The following is a 21,031-nucleotide window of genomic DNA, read 5'->3' on the forward strand; positions in this document are numbered from 1 at the left end:
ATGTAGTTACCATAGTTACATGGTTGACATAACATTTTTAAAGAACAGTGATCAAGTTTCATCACTGTGTTAAATCCTAAACTAAGATTTAAAACTTTGCAGTTCAATTCAGTTTATTTATATAGCGCCAATTCACAACAAAGTTGTCTCAGGGCACTGTACAGGAACACTCACATACATAGAAAAGCCAATTAGTAAAGTTCTCTATCTAAGGAAGCCAGCAGACTCGTTGAATCTTCACTTGATTGCAGTCCCCCATCCTGAGCAAGCACAGTGGCAACAGTGGAAAGGAAAAACTCCCTTTTAAAAGGAAGAAACCTCCAGCAGAACCAGGCTCAGGACAAGCGGCCATCTGCTTCAACTGGCTTGGTTTGAGAGGACCGGAAGGAGAGACAAATAAGCACAGTATGGCAGGTCCAGATGTAGATGCAGGTGTACCTTGTATTGGAAGAATGACAAAAACATAAATCAAGGATAGAAAAAAATACAAATACAAAACAGGTTAAGCAGAGTAAATAAAGACAGTAGCACAGTGAAGAAATCTGGTCACTTTGTCCTCCAGCAATCTAAGCTTATAGCAGCTTAACTAAGGGATAGCTCAGGAAACCCAAGCCAACCCTAACTATAGTATTTATCAAAAAGGAAAGACTTGAACCTAATCTTAAAACTGGACAGTGTCAGACTTATTGATAGAAACTGGAAGTTGGTTCCACAAGAGAGGAGCCTGATAACTGAAAGATCTTCCTCCTGCTCTGCTCTTGGAAACTCTAGGAACCACAAGTAAACCTGCAGTCTGAGAGTGAAGTGCTCTTTTAGGAAAATATAGAACAATAAGATCTGTAATATAAGATGGAGCTAGGTTGTTGAGAGCTTTGTATGTTAGAAGTAAAATTTTGAATTTCATTCTGAATTAGACAGGGAGCCACTGGAGAGAAGCTAAAACTAGAGAGATAACACTGCCATGCCAATAAAAAAGTCGCCACCAAAAAAAAGGTCACACACTAATATTTCGTTGAACCCCCTTTAGATTTGATTACAGCATGCATTCACTGTGGCATCGTTTCGATAAGCTTCTGCAGTGTCACAACTAGGGGTGCACAATATTATCGGCACGGTATCAGTATCGGCCGTTATTAGCGTTAAAGTTCAATATTGGACATCGGCCATTCCATTAAAGTAACTTGCAGATATAAAAGGCACTGGTTTTGCCTGCAGCAGCACAACGTGATGACGTTGCAGCAGCAGCACAATACGATGACGCCACGTGTGCCTACCTGATCTCATGGCGGAGAGGAAAATTCAAAATGTCTGCGGTGTGGAAGTTTTATTTATCGTTTGCGATGATGTCAGATTTCGAAGATTTATGGACTACGTTGAGCCTCACTACATCGTCCCCAGTCGGAGATATCTTTCCGACGTAACGTTACCTGAGTTACAAGCCGTCATTTCTGACGTCATTGAGAAGCTAATAGCCGATAGCACGACTTGTTGCGTGATTTTACCACAGACATGTGGACGTCGTGTTAGTCCCGTTAGCATGATCAGTCTTATGGCACAATGAATATACAAAAACTTTTAACTTAAAAAGGTTGTCCTTCATGCACAGGAGTGCAGAGGATCCCACACTGCAGCTAGGAACCTGGAACAAGCCTCCATAAGTGAGACAGTATTGCAGGTGACTAATAAATAAAACTATAACTAAATAAATAACATTTAACACTTTTCATTTAACATAAGTTAAAGTTCTATGCATATCATTTGGCTGTTACTGAATATATGTCACCAGTTTTTACAGCTTTTGCACAATTTTTGTAGCAAATAAGCCTAAATAAGAGGGCTATGTTCTGACAAAAGAACATATATAAAATATTGGTATCAGCATCGGTTATCGGCCAAATAAGTTTTAACATATCGACATATCGGATATCGGCCAAAAATCCAATATCGTGCATCCCTAGTCACAAGATCTATTTCCATCCAATGTTGCATTAATTTTTTCACCAAGATCTTGCATTGATGACTAGGCACTAGGCATGATGGGTGCATCACTTCACCTGCCTCTCTTCTTACCCTGATGCGTCCATCACTCTGGAACAGGGTAAATCTGGACTCATCAGGCCACATGACCTTCTTCCATTGCTCCAGAGTCCAATCTTTATGCTCCCTAGCAAATTGAAGCCTTTTTTTTTCCCAGTTAGCCTCACTGGTTAGTGGTTTTCTTAAGGCTACACAGCTGTTCAGTTCTAATCCCTTGAGTTCCCTTCACATAGTGTGTGTGGAAATGCTCTCTATTAAACATAGCCCTGAGTGCTACTGTTGTTTTTCGTCGATTTGATTTCAGCAAACATTTAAGTGATCGCCGTTCACAATCATTCAGGATTTTTTTCCGGCCACATTTTTTCCTCGAAGACAATGGGTCCCCACTATCCTTCCAGTTTTTAATAATGTGTTGGACAGTTCTTAACCCAATTTTAGTAGTTTCTACAATCTCCTTAGATATTTTCTCTGCTTGATGCCAATGATTTGACCCTTCTCAAACGGACTGACATATTTTCCACAACCACACGATGTGTCTTTCAACATGGTTGCTTAAGAAATGAGAAGCAACTCATTGCGCCAGTTGGTGTTAAATAACTTGTTGCCAGCTGAAAGATAATTGCCCATGCAGTAATTATCCAATAGGAGGCTCGTACCTATTTGCTTAGTTAAATCCAGGTGGCAACTTTTTTTTTTTTTTTCATTTATCAATTAAAAGCTTCTCAACACCTCTGGGATGCCAAGAGCCAAAGAAAATGTTTCTTTTGTTTGTGTGAAAGTGGCACTTTGGTTTTACCTCTAACTGTTGATGCCAGCAGTGCAGTGATGGTAACCCCCCCGTTGACCCCTGATGAGGCCTCTTTTTCTGCTCCTCCATCCCTTCCTGACAGCTGGTAATGCTTATTGCTTACACATGGAATACTTTGTTGTCATGAATACAGTTTTATTGTCATTAAAGTGACAATAATAACCGTGAGCTGCACCTTATCTGGCTACATAATTTAATCCAAATGTTCTTGGATTTATTTTATACACAAGGGGTGTCCTTAAGAGGAGCATCTTACTTTTTTGATGCATCCTTGTCACTGTTCACAATCCTTTATCCCTTTTGTTGCGTCACTCTTTTCTTTTTCTGTAATAGTTGAAATCATTTTTATTAACTCTCCTTTTGAGATTAATTTTCTTTTCTTATTTATCTTGTGTGCTTCCATTTGTCCATCACACCTTCACTAAGGGCGTATTCATGTCAGCAAGATCTGGGGAAAACTCACACAAAGAGAACATGCAAACTCCACCCACAAAGGTCTCCAACTGGGATTTGAACCAGGACGACCTGCTCGCTGAGAGGCGGCAGCTCTACCAACTTCACAACCGTGCTACATTTTCTAACTCCTAATTTCCCAATTTTCTAAATATTTCTATTGTCCCTTGGTGTGCCATGCCCCAGCATCACCAGCAGCTTCACCAGTCAAATCACCTTACATCCCATAAGTATTTGTAGCATTGCAGGCCCCAAAAAATGAATGATCAAAATTAAGATCCATTCAAAATGTACATTAAGATTTTCACATTGAAGCAGCAGATCACTAATTCATGTTGGTGCTGTACTGGATGCATGTTGAAGGGCCTGCAGTTCCCTTACCTTTTTCCCCATCCTCCCTCATCTTCTTAGCTGTCTCACCTTCTTCCATTTCTCGTCACTCTTGCCTTGTTAGAGGTCCCACGTTCTCTCTTCTTTGTCTCCCTTCCCTGCTCCTCCATGATGCATCCGTTCTCCGTCTATATAGAGATCTCTCCTTACTGTTTCCTGCTGTAGTTCCTCTCCATCTCTCCCTGCTCCTACCTTCATTCATTGATGTCTGATCTAATTGCTTTTGCTCTCACCCTTGGGACCAGAGCACAGTGTAACAAGGTCCCAGAGGATGCTCTTCGCCTTCGTCGCAGCATCCTGAATTGCTACTATTCTTTTTATCTGTTTCCTCAACCAGCTCCTCCCAGGGCATTCATTCATTAGCAGTTCTAATGCTTTAGCCCCAAGACACACAGCCTGATATTGTGATCCTTCAGGCTTAACTGAATCTAATCTAAAGCTGACTGTGGCTGAAGGTTGCTCTAGGAATGACCGATTGCAACAGGTCGTCTCGTTATTTAGAGAAAAGGTTTATTATTCACATGATACATCACGTCAGGGCCACAGATGGAGAGTAAGAGGGTTAAATAGAAAAAAAGAAACATTTGTAGGAAAGAGAAAGAGACAGAAAAATAAATAGAAAGACATGGGAGAGGAGGGTGACAAAGTGGAAAATAAGATAACCCGATAATGTGAGGAAGATTGTAGGGGTGCAAGGGGAAAAAATGATGGAAAAAGCAAAATAAAAAGATTCAGTCCAGTGGAGTAAAGCAGACAGGCCTGTACACGTTTTTACAACTTAGAATACACTCAGTCACAAAGTTTAGAAATGTGACACACAATCTAACTTTTCTGTCACTTGCGGCTTTCCTTCCTTGATCCTGCAGTGTGATATATCACACCTCAAGTGGCATCTGTGGATTGTGTCACCTTAAGTGAATCCTGGAGCAAAAACACTCTCAAATCAAGCTTTATTTATTTATTTATTCTGGGGAAGTTGTTCTGTACTGAATTCCCTGTTGATCTAAGTCCTATTTTCGCTCATGTTTGCAGACAGTGAGGATGCCGGATAAACAGCATGAAAGCAACAAAGCTCATATTCTCGCAACAAGTCCTCATGCTTGCGTGGGCTGTGCTGGGATAAGCCGTACGGTCGTGTGCCTCAAATAGAAGAACATTACCTCAGTTGTCAGTCATGTTGTGCGTTTCATAAAAGAACACACCACAGCAAACACTTCAATAATGTTTCGATGTCTCCACTTTGACATGAAGCTCATCGGCAGCTTAAAGCCGAACGCTGCAATCTCACTGTGTGTGTGTGCATGCTCATCTTTTTGTCTCATTAATTTTCATGACACAACACCAGCAATAAGATCAAAGTATTTCTCCTGAAGGTTAATGGGTCAAATGCAAAGATCAAAATCTAGTTGTTGCATGGCACTCCTCTCATTACGGGTATTTAAAGAGAATCATTTGATACAGATACTCTGATCTTGCCTTTGGGCCTCCCTAGTGTATACTTTCTCACTCTCACGCACACACACACGTGCACACACACTTTGACGATCCTTTGGGCTCAGGCAGTGGGCTGAATCCAGATAGATTGCTTTGAAGTGAGCAAGTGTGTGAGACAGTGTGCACTCATGCACGAATACACACATACAATCCCGCTGCGTTGATGCTTGCTTCTTTAATCAGATCAGCTTTTTTAATTATTTATGTATGCTAAAAGACATAGACGCAGAAAATGTGAACATTTGTGACCCTGCAGCAGTACTGTTTAACCTTTGTAGTTGAGAAATCCTACTTGTGTGGGCAGGGAAAAGGGTGTTTGAGTGAGAAAACTTCTGCGTGTGCATTGCGGCGTAGGCAAAAGCGAAACGTATCTTCACGCCGATTCCATTTTAACATTTACTTTGTTTTTCTGTTTGTAGGTGTGTGGAAATCATCGCCAAGGAGGGGAGAAGTCTGAAGGAGCTCTATCTAGTGTCTTGTAAAATCACAGACCACGGTAGGATACTTTCTGCTGCCGTCATTTGCCAACATTATTACCATAACCATCATTGCCCACATCCTCAACAATGGAGTCATTTGTTTTTATGGCTCGGCTCTTATGAGACACACAAACGGTAAAAACATGATGAAAAGTTCCACGCAGATGGAGCTAATGTTTCTCGTTGCTGTTCATGTAGTAGATGAGCGTGCTCACGATTGACGTTCACCTTCAAGTCAGTAGTTTTCAGGTGGAAATGAGCCGAACGTGATGGTTACTCAAAGGATGGCATGTGACAAGTCTTCAGCGCAGAATCACTACTGCTCCCGGCAGGGTTTCCATGCGTTTTCTTTTGTTTGAGGATTAGAGATGTTTGTAATGTTTGACAGGATGTATACATGCTTTTCTATCCTTCACAACACTCACGCTGGCAGATTGTGTATCCCTCTAGCATCATCTCTCGTTCTCGTTCTGTTTACACTACCTTTGCTCCTCTGCTTGAATCCATTCAGCCATATGTTCAAGTCTTTCATCAGCTGCAGTACAATACACAGTTGGGGTGCTTCAGTGCTGGAAAAATGAGGAGTGCAGTGCTGACTATCACCGCCTGCATGAAATATGTGCTTCTTTGTGTGGTAGTGTTTATCTATTCAGGTGTGGTAGTGTGGACTCTTAAATTCCTTTAAACTCTGATCCTCTATTTGTCAGTGACTACTCTTTTCAAGAAAGACTATAAAAGAATCAGGAAATCTTTTTAATATAAAAAAAAGTCTTTCTTTTTATCAAATATAGCTTTAATTTCTGGTTTTAGTTGGATTGTTTGGAAAATGTTTGGTGTTAGTTTAGTTCCAAGTGCTTTCATACTTTTAATAAATTCAACTGAATTTTGCTGTTGTAAATGAGGAACAACATGAGTTTGGTTTTATAGTTAAGCTTTACATTTGTTTAAACCTTTTGCTTGTTAAAAGTAGAAAGTTTTCTGGGTTTATAATCAGCTTTTAGGGATCCAGGTCTGCTCCATAGGTGTTAATTGTATATATTCTGTAGATTGAATTTAAAGTGGGACCCTAATTGTGTTAAGTCTCTCAGATAGTCTTGTGATTATGGCGTAAGAGTGCAGACTAGAAAAGTTTCTTTCAGAATCAGAATCAGAATGCCTTTATTGTCATTATATGCAAGTACAATGAAATTAAGAGCCACTCCTTTTTTCAGTTCCAAAACATGCTTAAGAAAAACACACACTAAAAATATAAAACTGAAATTCAACTTTCCTTCGTAAGCTGAAGTTCTCTGTTTACATCACAGAGTTGCAGAAATAGTACCGTATTTTCCAGCCTATAAGTCACATTTTTTTGCATAATTTACATGCCCTGCGACTTTTTCACCGAAGCGACTTATTTGTGGGTTTTTTTTTCATATTTATAAACCAATTTTTGCCTGAGATATGACCGTTTTCATTCAATCTGACATTGTAAATATTGAACACTACCATTTTCAGCCACTAGATGGCACTCGAATAGTATGGCAGGCCATTGTGTCATGTAATAAGTAAAAGTGGCTATTAATGACACTATCGGCTTGCCATAGAAGCCACCTTCATTCCAGCTCCAGGATCATGCCTGGAGCAACCGTCAAATCAGCTTCATTTTTTTTGTGCTGCTCCGGTGAAATGCAGCTAATTTTACCTTTGAAGTGCATTTATTAAGTAAAAGGTCAACTGAGACACACCTTTGCTATAATGTCGAGCAAACAAATAATTGTTTTAGGTGCTTATCTTGTTAAAATTTGAAGAAATGTGCAGAGCTCCTCCTTCCTGATTTCCTCCCTCTGTGCACTCCCGGAGCACCGGGGCAGCGAATACTTTGATTTGACCATCAAAGTGCATTTATTAAGGAAACGTTAAACTGAGACACACCTTTACTATAATGCCGAGCAAACAAATAATTGTTTTTAGGTGGTTATCTTGTTAAGTTTCGAAGAAATGCACAGCGAGTCGCCCTCTGCGCGCTCCTGCTTCCGCAAATTGGCTTTTTAAATACAGCTGTTTTGACCGTCAAAGTGAATTTATTAAAGAAAACTTCAACAGATTGCTATAATTTCAAGCAAACAAATAATTGTTTTTGTGTTAATCATTAAATTCTTGTTAAAAGTTCTCCCGTGCACACTCCCACGGCCGCCATTTCTCAGCCAATCAATTTTTGGCACAGCACTGACCCACATTTCCAGGTTGTCAGCGGTGACACGTAACAAACGTGACGAGTCAGTGGTGACATATAATAGATGCGACCTATACGGCAAAGCGATATATTTGTTTTACTTTGTTAGACATATTTGGACTGATGTGACCTATAAGGCGGTGCGTCGTGTACGGCGGAAAATATGGTAATGGCCTTGACCTCTCTGAACAACTTTAGCTATGCCTGCAAGAGTGTAAAACATTTTGTGTGCACGTTTTTGCTGGAACTTGAGTTATGACTCCTGAATTACAAAAGTACTTTAAATCTGAAATGTACACAGCCAACACTTTATACTGTATATTCTTCTCTTCTCTTTACGCTTCTTTCTAATCATTTTGACCAAGATGAATTAGTGATATCTGATCTTCTCCTTTGCTAATGATCTCTTTTTCCCTTTTCGGCTGCTGATCAGATCTGTGTCTGTTTACGTTTGCATGTTCGTTTGTCCTTTAAGGATGAAGATGCTTCCTGCAGGGAGCTCAGTGCTGTAAGACAGTGATTGGTGGATTTCCTGCTTCAGTCGCTAATAAATTAAATAACAGAAATGAGATTTTACATCTGCCAACTGCGCCTGTGTTTTTCCGCCCATCTCCTGCGCTAATTATTTTTATTAATGGCTTTTCTGAGTGCATTTGAGATGTCCACAAGCATCTTCTGTTTGAGTGGACTGGTTGTCTTTTACTGCTGCTTTTGCTTCCTGGTGGAATTTTAGGAGTTTTGAGGACATAAACAAAGATGTTTAGAAATGTGTGGGGTTTTTTTTTCTCATGCCTTAAATGGTTAATAAAATTATGGAAAAGTCGGAGAAAAAACAAATGGAAAAAGTGAAAATGAATTTAATTCCTTAATAAAATTTATTTATTTTCAAAGTTCTGAAATTCTAAAATGAAAGTCTGAATTTTGACGTGAATCTCAAAATTCTCGCTCTCTTTCACACGCACACGTTAACACACGCATGCGCGCGCACACACATGCTTTTTTTTAATATACCTTTTTGTTTGTTTATCATGGACAACAAGATGGGAGAGTTACATTTTTTTCTTGTTTGCAGAGATACGAGTAACATTATTTACAAAATGGGTTTGAAAGCTAATCCGGATGAGAAAATCTACTTATCTTCTCTCCCATTGTTAATCAGATCTCGCCACCCTTTCTCCTCAGTGACCAACACAAACTGAATCTTCAACACACCTGGATAGACAGGGACACTTCCTTGTCTCCTTTTACTCTTCACTTTAGCCGTCTGTGTGCTTCTTTTGTTCCTTTGTGTTCATGATTTGCATTAACATGAATCCATTTATGTCTCCTCTATGTGTGTGTGTTTGTGTGTGTGTCAGAGCTCTTATCATGTCTCTTGTAGCCCACCTGCTTTATCCAGATACAAAACAAAGAACTTGGCACTGCCATTCCTTACATATGATAATGTTCCTCCTTTACCCACACAACCCCCCATGATCCTTTGCATTATCAGTCATGGCTTCTTGTGTACATCTGTGGAAACATTAGACTGAGTCAGACACCTGTGGGAGATTTTGTACACCTGAGAGGAAAGAAAAGTGGAAGCCTGGTCTGCTTTTAAAGGACTTAAGCAGATCTGGTATAGAGTTGCAGAGTGGAAAGATTTATATTTATGCTTAGGCAGTGATGGAAGTCAAATTCCTTTACCCCTTTTTACTTACAGTGTTTGGTGACTAATGTGTTTAACACTTCAAAGTTTTGGTCCTGTAACAAAAAATGGCAATTATATCAGCTAACAACAAGCAGATGTTAAAAATTAAGGTTTGTGTAAGTTTCTACTAATTATTAAAAAAAAAAAGTTAATTATTATTGTTACTTGAGGAATTATTCTTACCTATTCTGGTTGGGTTTTGTGTTGTGCAGTCACATATTCTTTCTGTGAAAGAAAGATGGAAGTCCCATATCTTGTATATAATGGTCCCCATATCTACAATAGTTCCAATATGCAAGAAACCCCAAATTTCCTATCTAAGTGACTACCGGCCACTCGCTCTTAGTCCAGTGATGATGAAGTGTTTTGTAAGCTGGCCATGAGTCACATCACTTCACTCCTTCCACACATTCTTGACACCCACCAGTTTGCCTACAGAGCTAATAGGTCAACTGAGGATGCCATGGGCACAGCCCTCCATGTTTCTATGTCCTACCTGGAGGAAAAAAGAGAGCTATGTGGGGATGCTCTTTGTAGACTATCGCTCTGCTTTCAACACCATCCTCCCCAACAAATTGGTGCAAAAACTGGGTGAACTGGGTTTTCCACACTTCACCTGCACATGTGTAAATAGATTCTCGTCAGACCTCAGTCGGAAGGTTTGAATGGGCCGTCACACATCCATGGCCCTCAGCCTTAGCACCAGAGTCCCCCAGGGCTGTGTACTGAGCCCCCTGCTCTATGCCTTCTACATACATGACTGCACCCCTGCTCACCACATCAACACCATAGTCAAATTTGCGGACAGGGAGAGTAGCTGATTACCGTTTCCTGGGAGTCCAGGGGAATCTGACCTGGAGCATGAAAACCTCTAGGTTGCTGAAAAAGGTCCAGCAGAGACTGTACTTCCTGAGAGTATTCAGGAGGAACACCACCACCCAGAGACTGCTGGTGTCTTTCTACTGATGTTCCATAGAGAGCATCTTAACATACTTCATCACTGTGGATTATCTTAGCTGCACAGTGGTTCAGAGGAAAGCACTCCAGAGAGTTATCAACACAGCCCAGAAGATCGTGGGCTGCCCTCTTCTCTCACTGGAAAATCTACACAGTTGCCGCTGCATAGGAAAAGCGCACAACATCTTAAAAGACATATCTCACCCTGGCCATGATCTGTTTGAACTGTTACCATCAGGGAAAAGGTACAGATCAATCAAGACAAGAACAAACAGATATGAAAATATTTTTTATCCGTCAGATGTTACTGAACTTAAGAGCTTTAATAAGAACTGAATAAGTGCAATAAGGGACAACTAGTATAATATTAATTTGCTTGTGTTGCACATTTGGAGTGTTTAACATCTGCAATTTTTACCTTCTATACAGTTTATATTTATAAATGTTTTGTTTGTTTTATATTAAACTGTTTTTACTTTTTCTCTGGGAAGCAAACTCATATTTTATATTTTGGTACAATGACAACAAAGGTCTATTCTATTCTAAGAAGACGGAAAATGGGACAATATAACTGGGTGTGTGGCTCATTAGCTGTGATGTCTTTACACCAGCATACAGTCTGTACTGTACTGCTGAGATAGAAACATTGTGGTGGAGCCTTATTTATTTATTTATTTATTTTTCGCAAAGAAAATTATTAGCATTGTCAGTCTTTGCAGGTCAGCTTTAAGCTGGGCTTGGCTACTGGCAATTTTGTGCCATTTGCAAATTTTCCAACACCGCTTTTTGTGTTTTCAGTTTTTTGAATCCGTTTTTACAGGATTATTCTTAAATCCTTTCCAGATAAATTATTATAATATATTAAAGTTGGAGCTTTGTTTGCTAAATACTATTCTCCGTAACTGTTTATTTTCTGAGATTGTGGCGGCTGTGGCTGAGTGGTTAGAGCAGTCGTCCTCCAATGCGAGAGTTTGGGGTTCGAATCCACCAGCAGTCACATGCTGAAGTGTCCCTGGGCAAGACACTGAACCCCTTCATAGCCTCTGATGTGTGTCCCATCAGTGTATGAATGTGATCTAAAGCACTGATTAGTCTCATTAGAATGATTTTGTTCAATTAGCTGTGTAGTGATCTAGTAGAGTGCTGTATGAATGGGTAAATGAGGACACAGATTGTAGTGTAAAGCGCTTTGAGTATCTTGAAATACGATAGAAAGGCGCCATATAAGTACAGTCCATTTACCATTCACTCTTTAGAAAGCAAAGAATATAAGCATCATTTTATACCATTAAAAAAAAGTTTTTTTTTGTTTTTTTTTCTGGATCAGATGACCATATAAACTAAGAAATCAGTGCCAGTTATAAAGCATTAATTTGGTTCACATGCTCTTTGGTAACCTTTTCAAACATTCATCGTGTTTTAAACTATGACCTAGCTCCGCTTGAACTTGTATATTTTTTCTATAATTTAAAATATCTTTGAAATGGGAAGCAAACATGTTGAGTCCTTTATGATACTGGCCCAAATAAAAAATGTGATGGCGACAGACCATCATCCAGACTGCTGTGATTGCATTGTGTAGTTTTATAAGAAGCATTGAGCCGCTCAGATTGTGCGTTTTATTGTTTTGTCCATCTGTATTTACCCATCTGTCAGCTTGTGAGATTATTGTTGTCATTCAATTTCTAGTCTCTTATTGCCATATTCGATCACCCCCTTTATAGCGCTCATGTGGTCAGCATGAATTTCCATTCTTCTCACTCTTTTTTCTTTTTTTTTTGTTGCATTTAGTCCAGTTCAAAGACCAAACTGCTTTCCTTCTCTTTTCCTCTCTCATTTCTCTTTCCATTCATCTTTCAGCTCTTGCTTTTATCTGAGGTGCTTTCCTCTAAATGCACTGAACATTGATAGATGGGGCATCCACAGCCCTTCCCTTTAGCAGAACCGTAAGAATGAAGTATGGCTGTATGTGCATCTTTACTTGTGTGTGTGACTCCGTTCTTGTTTACATGCCTTTGTACGTGCTGATGTGTACTTAAACTGGTTTTCCTGCCACCGGGGGAAATTGATACACACTCCCTCCCCAAAGTATCATAGTGCTTTTTATAAGATAAGGTTACTTAGCATAAAAGCAGCTGATACAGCACAGTAACTACCGTACTGACAATGAAAATGACTTGTGATTATTATTGTTTCTTATATAGTCTAATGAGGCCATTCCAGTATCCTCAAAGCTCAAGAGTTACTGTGTTTGCTTTTAACCTTAAGGTACTTTTTATTATTCCGCATTGTTTGTAGGATTGATGTGCATGTCAGAACATTCTGTGCAATATCATTTCAAGTCCTCGATGCAGAGCACGGAGTCATTTTTAAAATGCCACACAATGCAGGGATCACAGCCTTAAAGAAAAGTTAAGGGGACCAAATTTAGATTAGCAGTTATTTACATGCAACAAAAACAAACATTAGGGTCTATCTCTTCATGTCTTCTTCTTTAATCACGTTTTTATTTTGGTTCAAGCCCGGTTTTTTTTTTTTTCCTCTCAGAAAAACAACAATTTAGTTCATCGCTATACACTATATAAATGTTGTGCCATGTAATAGTATGTAAATGTTTATTGTGTAGTAGCAAACAATCTATTACAATACCTGTGTTTGGCTCTTAGAATTCTTTCAATTATAGGTTTTGTCATACACATCAAAACATGTTTTAGTTTACACCAGGTCTTAAAGTCAGGTAAATACAATCGTAAATAAAGAGCTTCACATGATTGGTGAACAAAATGTACGACAGGATTGGAAGTACACACAGTAGACCAGGTGGGGCTAATTAAATGAATTGATTCACTGATCCTGAGCAGGTGTGAGCGGCTCTATAAAAGTTGTAATTTATTTTTCTAAAGTAGTCAGGTGTGTTTTAACAAAATGCCAACAAGGAAAGACGTTAGCAATGACTCACAGAAAAGCACCTGTTGCCACCCATCAACCTGGAAGGGTTTATGAACTTAATTTTCAAATGGTTTTACAATGTTTGAGACATTGAGAAAGATTATTGGTAAGTGGGGAACATTCAAGCAAGCCACCAGTAGTCTTATACTGGTACTGTATGTCAGAACAGCATAAAGTTAAAGAGAAAAAAGAAGCTTCTTCCTTTAAAGTTATTGCTTAATAACTGTAATGTTGTTTGTAACTAGTTTGATAGATAGGCTATTAAAAATATTTATTAGATTTTTTATTTAATTGGTAAAATGGCCATGATGGGAACACATTTGCATCTTTATTGCATTAAAATGTGTGAGGTTTTTTTTTTTTTTACTATACAAATCTGTTAGGTTTGTTTAAATCAAGGAACCACTGTATTCAGTTGGGGACTTAAATGTTGAGGGGTGTAACCATCACAACACGACTTGACAGGAGAGTAACCCAGGCATGACCTACCTGACACCAATTCCATTAAGTGTAGAACAACGAAACTGCAAGTAGCCAGGCCCATAAGCCTTCTCCCATGACCCCTGTCAGTGTCATGCCATGACCCTAAAAAGCAATGAAGCAGTAATAAACAAAAAGCACCCACCAGGAAAATTCATAACCTGTGTGTCTTGTTTGAGGTGCAGCAGGGATGAGGGGTGGAGGAGCAAGAGAGTGACACATGCTGTAAAAAGGCTGAACACGGTGAGGACAAAGACTCACATTATGCATTATTACATCAGTAAATCAATGGTAGTGCTTGGACCTGGAGGGGGGAAACGCCCAGGACTACGAACAGCTCAGATCTGGGCTTAAGTGTTACTGTAAATCCATTTTCATACTAAAGGTTTTTTTTTGTTTTGTGATATTGTTGACTCCAATATTGTAGCTTAAAGTCACCTTAGTGTGCAAGAAGTGTGTGTGTATATATATATATATATATATATATATATATATATATATATATATATGATTTGTCAAAGTCATTAATTTGGTGCAGTTTGAGAGGGTTGAATCATGAACACTATAAAAATGGATTTTAGTTATATCTAAGTTGTGAAGTCATGAGTCACTTTTGCAAAATGGTTCCAAAGTAAGATTGCAAAGACAAATCCATCTTTAAAGCACCCCTGCTCTGTCACAATGCACCAACTGGATTGACCATGTCCCACAGCACTGGTTTGTTACACTCAATCCAATATGGTTACACCGATGAGTGATAACAGCCTCTTTGGTTTGGTTCGACAGCTGTCCGCACACCATCCAAAACTTTACACCTACTTACCATCTCAGCTATGTGACTACCTCCCTTAGGCATAACAGCCACCGGTTGACTGAGTCATCATGTCACCTGTGTTGTAACAGAACTCGCATAAAGGCAAAATTAGGCCTACTTTGAAAATGTTTTGTAAAAACTTCTACAGGTGCTGGTCATAAAATTTGAATATCATGAAAAAGTTTATTTATTTCAGTAATTCCATTCGAAAAGTGAAACTTGTATATTTTATTCATTCATTACACACACACTGATATATTTCAAATGTTTATTTATTTTATTGTTGATTATTATAACTGACAACTAATGAGAACCCCAAATTCAGTATCTCAGAAAATTAGAATATTGTGAAAAGGTTCAATATTGAAGACACCTGGTGCCACCGTCTAATCAGTTAATTAACTCAAAACACCTACAAATGCCTTTAAATGGTCTCTCAGTCTAGTTCTGTAGGCTACACAATCATGGGGAAGACTGCTGACTTGACAGTTGTCCAAAAGACGACCATTGACACCTTGCACAAGGAAGGCAAGACACAAAAGGTCATTGCTAAAGAGGCTGGCTGTTCACAGAGCTCTGTGTCCAAGCGCATAATAGAGAGGCAAAGGGAAGGAAATATATGGTAGAAAAAAGTGTACAAGCAATAGGGATAACTGCACCCTGGTGAGGATTGTGAAACAAAACCCATTCCAAAATGTGGGGGAGATTCACCAAGAGTGGACTGCAGCTTAAGTCAGTGCTTCAAGAATCACCATACACAGATGTTTGCAAGACATGGGTTTCAGCTGTCACATTCCTTGTGTCAAGCTACTCTTGAACAAGAGACACCGTCAGGAGCATCTCGCCTGGGGCTGCTGCTGAGTGGTCCAAAGTTATGTTCTCTGATGAAAGTCAATTGTGCATTCCCTTTGGAAATCAAGGTCCCAGAGTCTGGAGGAAGAGAGGAGAGGCACAGAATCCATGTTACTTGAGGTCCAGTGTCAAGTTTCCACAGTCAGTGATGGTTTGGGGTGTCATGTCATCTGTTGGTGTTGGTCCACTGTGTTTTTTGAGGTCCAAGGTCAACGCAGCCGTCTACCAGGAAGTTTTGGAGCACTTCATGCTTCCTGTTGCTGACCAACTTTATGGAAATGCAGATTTCATTTTCCAACAGGACTTGGCCCCTGCACACAATGCCAAAGTTACCAGTGTCTGGTTTAAGGACCATGGTATCCCTGCTCTTAGTTGGCCAGTAAACTCACCTGATCTTAACCCCATAGAAAATCTATGGGATATTATGAAGAGGAAGATGTGCTACACCAGACTCAACAATTCAGAAGAGCTGAAGGCCACTATCAGAGCAACCTGGGCTCTCATAACACCTGAGCAGTGACACAGACTGATAGACTCCATGTTGTCAGTTATAATCATCAACATTAAAAGAAATAAATGTTTGAAATATATCATTCTGTGTATAATGAATTAATATAATATACAAGTTTCACTTTTTGAATGGAATTGCTGAAATCAACTTTTTCATGATTTTCTAATTTTATGACCAGCACCTGTATATTCAACAGTGATTAGGTGGAGGTTTTGATAAAATGCTTGCATTATTCATTTATTTTTACCTTGAAAGAACTTTACCATAGGAAAAACAATTTAGATAACCATATACACTCTAGGAAATCTAGGTGTTACACCACAGTTACAGCACCTCAGACGGAAACAGACAGTATCAAAGCAAAATGTAATTTGAAGTTTTTCAGCAACATATTGTGCCGTTCATCAGGAAAACCAAAGCAAAATTTATTCTGGGCCTATCCAAGTTTTAATAATAATGTATCAAAAGAAACTGTGTTCTTTCTTTTGTTTAAAATAAAAACGTGGTTTGACTAAAACGACTTTAAAATGTTTTATTGGCCCTCTCCATAAAAATGACAAAACATCTTTTATATTTCTGAAAATGCAACTAATAACTTTCCCGTACTTTGAGCTTGGAAAGTTCATCAGATTAAATGCAGGAAACCTGAGAGGGTGACAGGTAAGGAGGGAGCAAAGGCAGGTAGAAATGGTTGTATTTGAACCTACACAGAGGAAAAGTATTTAACTACTTGACCGCTACTCGAGTAAGTACACGTCTATAGGATTCCAATTCTTTATAGTGTGCAAGTTGAGATTTCCATTTCCTTACATTAGCCTGTGGTGGTATTCACAGATTGGGGAGCAGAGCAAAGAGGTTGAAGTTGAATTAGTTTCCATATATTGTCCTCCCTTCCTCTTTTTTCTCCACTAAGCCCTGTGGTCTATCCACTGTTTGCCTTATGGGGGAGAAAAGTGAGGGGGGCTTAAGCTCTGAAGACTCAGGCTTACTCTTTCTTACTTGTAGCACACGCACAAACACACTCACACAGTTTTTGTACTCAAGCTGCTTTACAGACAAGTAAGCCTCATTTGCGATCTCACACAGACACCAAGAAAATCACACACACGGTGCACAAAAATTATGGATGGACTCCTGAGCTCAAACTAATACCTTTGTCCACTCACAGTATCAAATAACACCACACATATTTTGTGTTAACTTTTGGAAAAAAATAATATTATGCCTCTGCTATTTCAAAGCTTAAATGTGTGCAAAAAATGACCATCGATGGCTCAAATGTGCATTTTTTATACAGATTGTTGTGTTTGTCTGTGTCCTCAGGTATTTGCCCTAATGTGCAAAACGCTTGTGCAGTTTCCAAAGATGTAATCATGTTTTTAGCTGCAATGTTTCTGCACCAGGTAAATGTAACAACAGGCTCTGTGTGTATTCATGATGTTTCGACAAAAATGGTCCACTTGATCCATCCCTATCTCACTCATACAATCTCTTCTCTTTTCTCTCAGGTCTGTAGTTCGTAATAACAGCAAGCTTTAAGTATGCCCATGGGACCCAATAACACCAAGCTGTGAAAGTGTACATAAGATGCCCCTGTTATTGCTGGCTATAAGGCATTTGTTTATAGAAGTGAGACATCACATGTTCTTAGTTTTCTTATTAGTTCCATTGTGGGGCTATCTGTGTGTGTCTGAATATGACGCGTCTTTCTCTTGGGGCATCGTCACATTTGCTGTGTTATTGCCTTGAAGTAGCACTGATACTGTCCATGGACAGGTGTAAAATGTTCAGAATCCTTTTTTCTCCCAGTGGCTGTCTCATTTCATTTTCTTGAGCATCGTCACCCTTCATCTCCCTCAGCGTCATGCTCTGTCCCGTCTCTCCTCCCCTCATCTCTCTCAGGTGTGAATGGAACTGTCTTCTGGGTTAAGAAGGTGCTGATGTAACACAGGGATCAGATTTAGGAGTGTTTAATAGTTAAAGTACCCTGCTGGGACTTCTAAAGTTAGCCTTCGCTTCACAGGGTCTTTTTGCTCAACTTTCACAGCTACTCAATGGTGGAGAAAGTACTCAAACACCGTGCTTAAGTAAAAGTACAAATAAACAGACAAAAATGTACTCTAGTAAAAGTAGAAGTACCACATTAACATTTTTACTTAAGTAAAAGTAAGTAAGTAATTGCGTTTAAAAATGTTTAAAGTATTAAAAGTACTTGCTGAATGTATTACCTAATGCAATGGTCTACAATATCATTAAGTGTGCCTACCATATGTATATTTTCTGTAATACATTAATAGTGTTGTGTCATTTTAATGAACAATGCTGCAGATAATATATGTTTTTATTGTGTGACACAGTTCACACTTGGACTTGTGATTCTGTGCATCAGATTTTCAGGGATAACATGCAGAGTTAAGTTAATTAAGCAAAATAAGAAAGATGAATTATTATACCTTTGAAAGTTGTTATTTAATACAAAGCAAAACCAATGTGTCATTTTAACTACAGTAAAAACATTTAAGTAAAAGTTGTCTGCCTGAAAAAAGGAGCATTAGACCTAACAAAGGAACAGACACTGATCATTACAACTGCAGTTTGTCATAACTCTAGTTAAAATACTGTCTAGTCAACGTTGTAATGGGTCAATACTGAACAATATTTTAACTTCCTGACACCATTTTCAAAACTTGGACCCGAGTGTCGAGTCATTTGTAGACATCTCTTGTCTCCTCTCCTAACATCCCATGAACTGACACATTTTAATATTGCAGCAAGAATTTCTTGTTCAAGTTCAGAAGAAGTTGGTTTTCAAAGGTTTTTTTTAGTCCAATCTGGCTCTTTTGGGAGAGCGAATCTGTCCTGCTGTACTGAATAATCTTTCAATAATCTTTCAATAATCTTTCAATAAGTCCATGGGTGGTACGTATCTTCTGGCTGACTCTCAGCGGTGGAATCCATTTTGGGTGTGTTAGTGGTGCTGCGATGTGCCATCTTGATGATGCATATACTAGAATATATGTAATTGGCCCAGCTCTTCTTGAAGGTGGGTCTAACGTTACCTGTCCACTTTGCAGTGATTCAGTGGACCAACTCTCCTCTCACCATTGATTACTTTCAAACTAACGAACAAATCAAAAAACTGCACCATGAATGTAACGTCTAACGCAATGCATTATAGAAATATAGTGTAGTAGAAAGTACAGATACTTAATATAAAATGTAGTAGAGGGACAGTCGAAAGTACCCACGTTTAACTCTACTTAACTAAAGTACAGATACACAAAAAATTTTACTTAAGTACAGTAACAAAGTACTTGTACTTGGTTACATCCCACCACTGCAGCTACATTATTTATTTTGTATTGTTTTCATGAGATTTTTTAGTATTTACTAGGGATGCACGATATTATCGGCATGATATCGGTATCGACCGTTATTAGCGTTAAAGTTCAGTATCGGACATCGGCCATTCCATCAGAATATCTCACTGATATTAAAGGCACTGTTTTTGTATGACAACCCAGTGACAAGGATGTCTACAGGGGCAGCACAACGTGATGACGTCACGTGCGCCTACCTGATCTCACGGCGGAGAGAAAAATTCAAAATGTCGGCAGTGTGTAAGGTTTTTTTTGTTGGTGAGGATGTCAGATTCCGAAGATTTTTGGACTACGCTGAGCCTTGCTACATCATCCCCAGTCTGAGATATTTTTCCAACATAAAGTTACAAGCCGTCTTTTCCGATGTCATTGAAAAGCTAATAGCCGATAGCACCATGGTGAGTTTTACCACAGACATTTGGACGTCAAGTGTTAGCCCCGTTAGCATGATTAGTCTTACGACACAATGGATAGACAAAAACTTTGAGCTTAAAAAGGCTGTCCTTCATGCACAAGAGTGCAGAGGATCCCACACTGCAGCTAGGAACCTGGAACACGCCTCCACAAGTGAGACAGCATTGCAGGTGACTAATGCTAATAAATAACATTTAGTACTTTTCATTTAATATAAGTTAAAGTGCTATGCATATCATGTGGCTGTTACTGAATATATGTCACCAGCTCTTACAGCTGTTATACAATTTTTGTAGCAAATAAGCCTAAATAAGAGGGCTATGTTCTTACAAAAGAACGTATAATATCGGTATCGGTTATTGGCCGAATAAGTTTTAACATATCGGATATCGGCCAAAAATCTAATATCGTGCATCCCAAGTATTTACTGTTGAAAAATCTCAAGAAGTAATGATTTAACTTATAAGCACCTTTCAGTGATTACAGGTTCATGTTAATTCAGATCTAGATGTAACAGTACAAGTCACAGTAAAAGAACCCCCCCCCCCCCCCCGCTTGTCTAAGTTAATTACAGTGACTAAAAACTGCATAAAAAGTATTTAAACACACTAATCTAACTGATGAAGACAACAGTTGCTGACATTTTTGTAATACTTGAAGCAGTACTAGCCAGAGCAACTCCACACGTGTGGAAGTTTCTAAAATTGTTGTTTTTTTATTTATTTACTTACTTACGTACAGAAATAACCAAGTATTAATACAAAATAAATCAAAACCAAGTCATTTCATGCCAGCAGGTGTGCATAGATTAAAACAGTTTAATTCAACAACTATTGATTAGTTGCATATTATTCTTTCAAGGTGATTAAATGGTAATTTTATATTGTAGCTCAGCCCTGTGAAATTTTTGAAGGTAAGAATTGCAATATTAAAAAAACAAAATCATAATTTAAAATGTGTTTGAAACAGATCATTAGTAATCCACGAGGTTTTATGAGAACACATTTAAAGTTTTCATAATCCATTAAGTAAACAAACGAGTTGTTATGGTTATGAAACGATTTGTTGTCAAAGCTTACAATTAATGCAACTAATAAAATAAATTTCC

General features: G+C 38.8%; 1 protein-coding gene across 1 annotated transcript in view; it reads left to right on the forward strand.

Annotated features, from left to right (window-relative positions):
* The window catches only part of fbxl17 (F-box and leucine-rich repeat protein 17), a 258,417-nt gene that overhangs the window by 180,757 nt on the left and 56,629 nt on the right, over window positions 1-21,031 (forward strand). The window contains exon 10 of the mRNA XM_037680052.1: window positions 5,602-5,678. Within this exon, the coding sequence (XP_037535980.1) occupies window positions 5,602-5,678 (77 nt within the window). The remainder of the gene's footprint in view (window positions 1-5,601; window positions 5,679-21,031) is intronic.

This window comes from Nematolebias whitei, chromosome 8, assembly GCF_014905685.2.
Source record: "Nematolebias whitei isolate Nwh7 chromosome 8, NemWhi1, whole genome shotgun sequence".
Classification (NCBI taxonomy): Eukaryota; Metazoa; Chordata; class Actinopteri; order Cyprinodontiformes; family Rivulidae; genus Nematolebias; species Nematolebias whitei.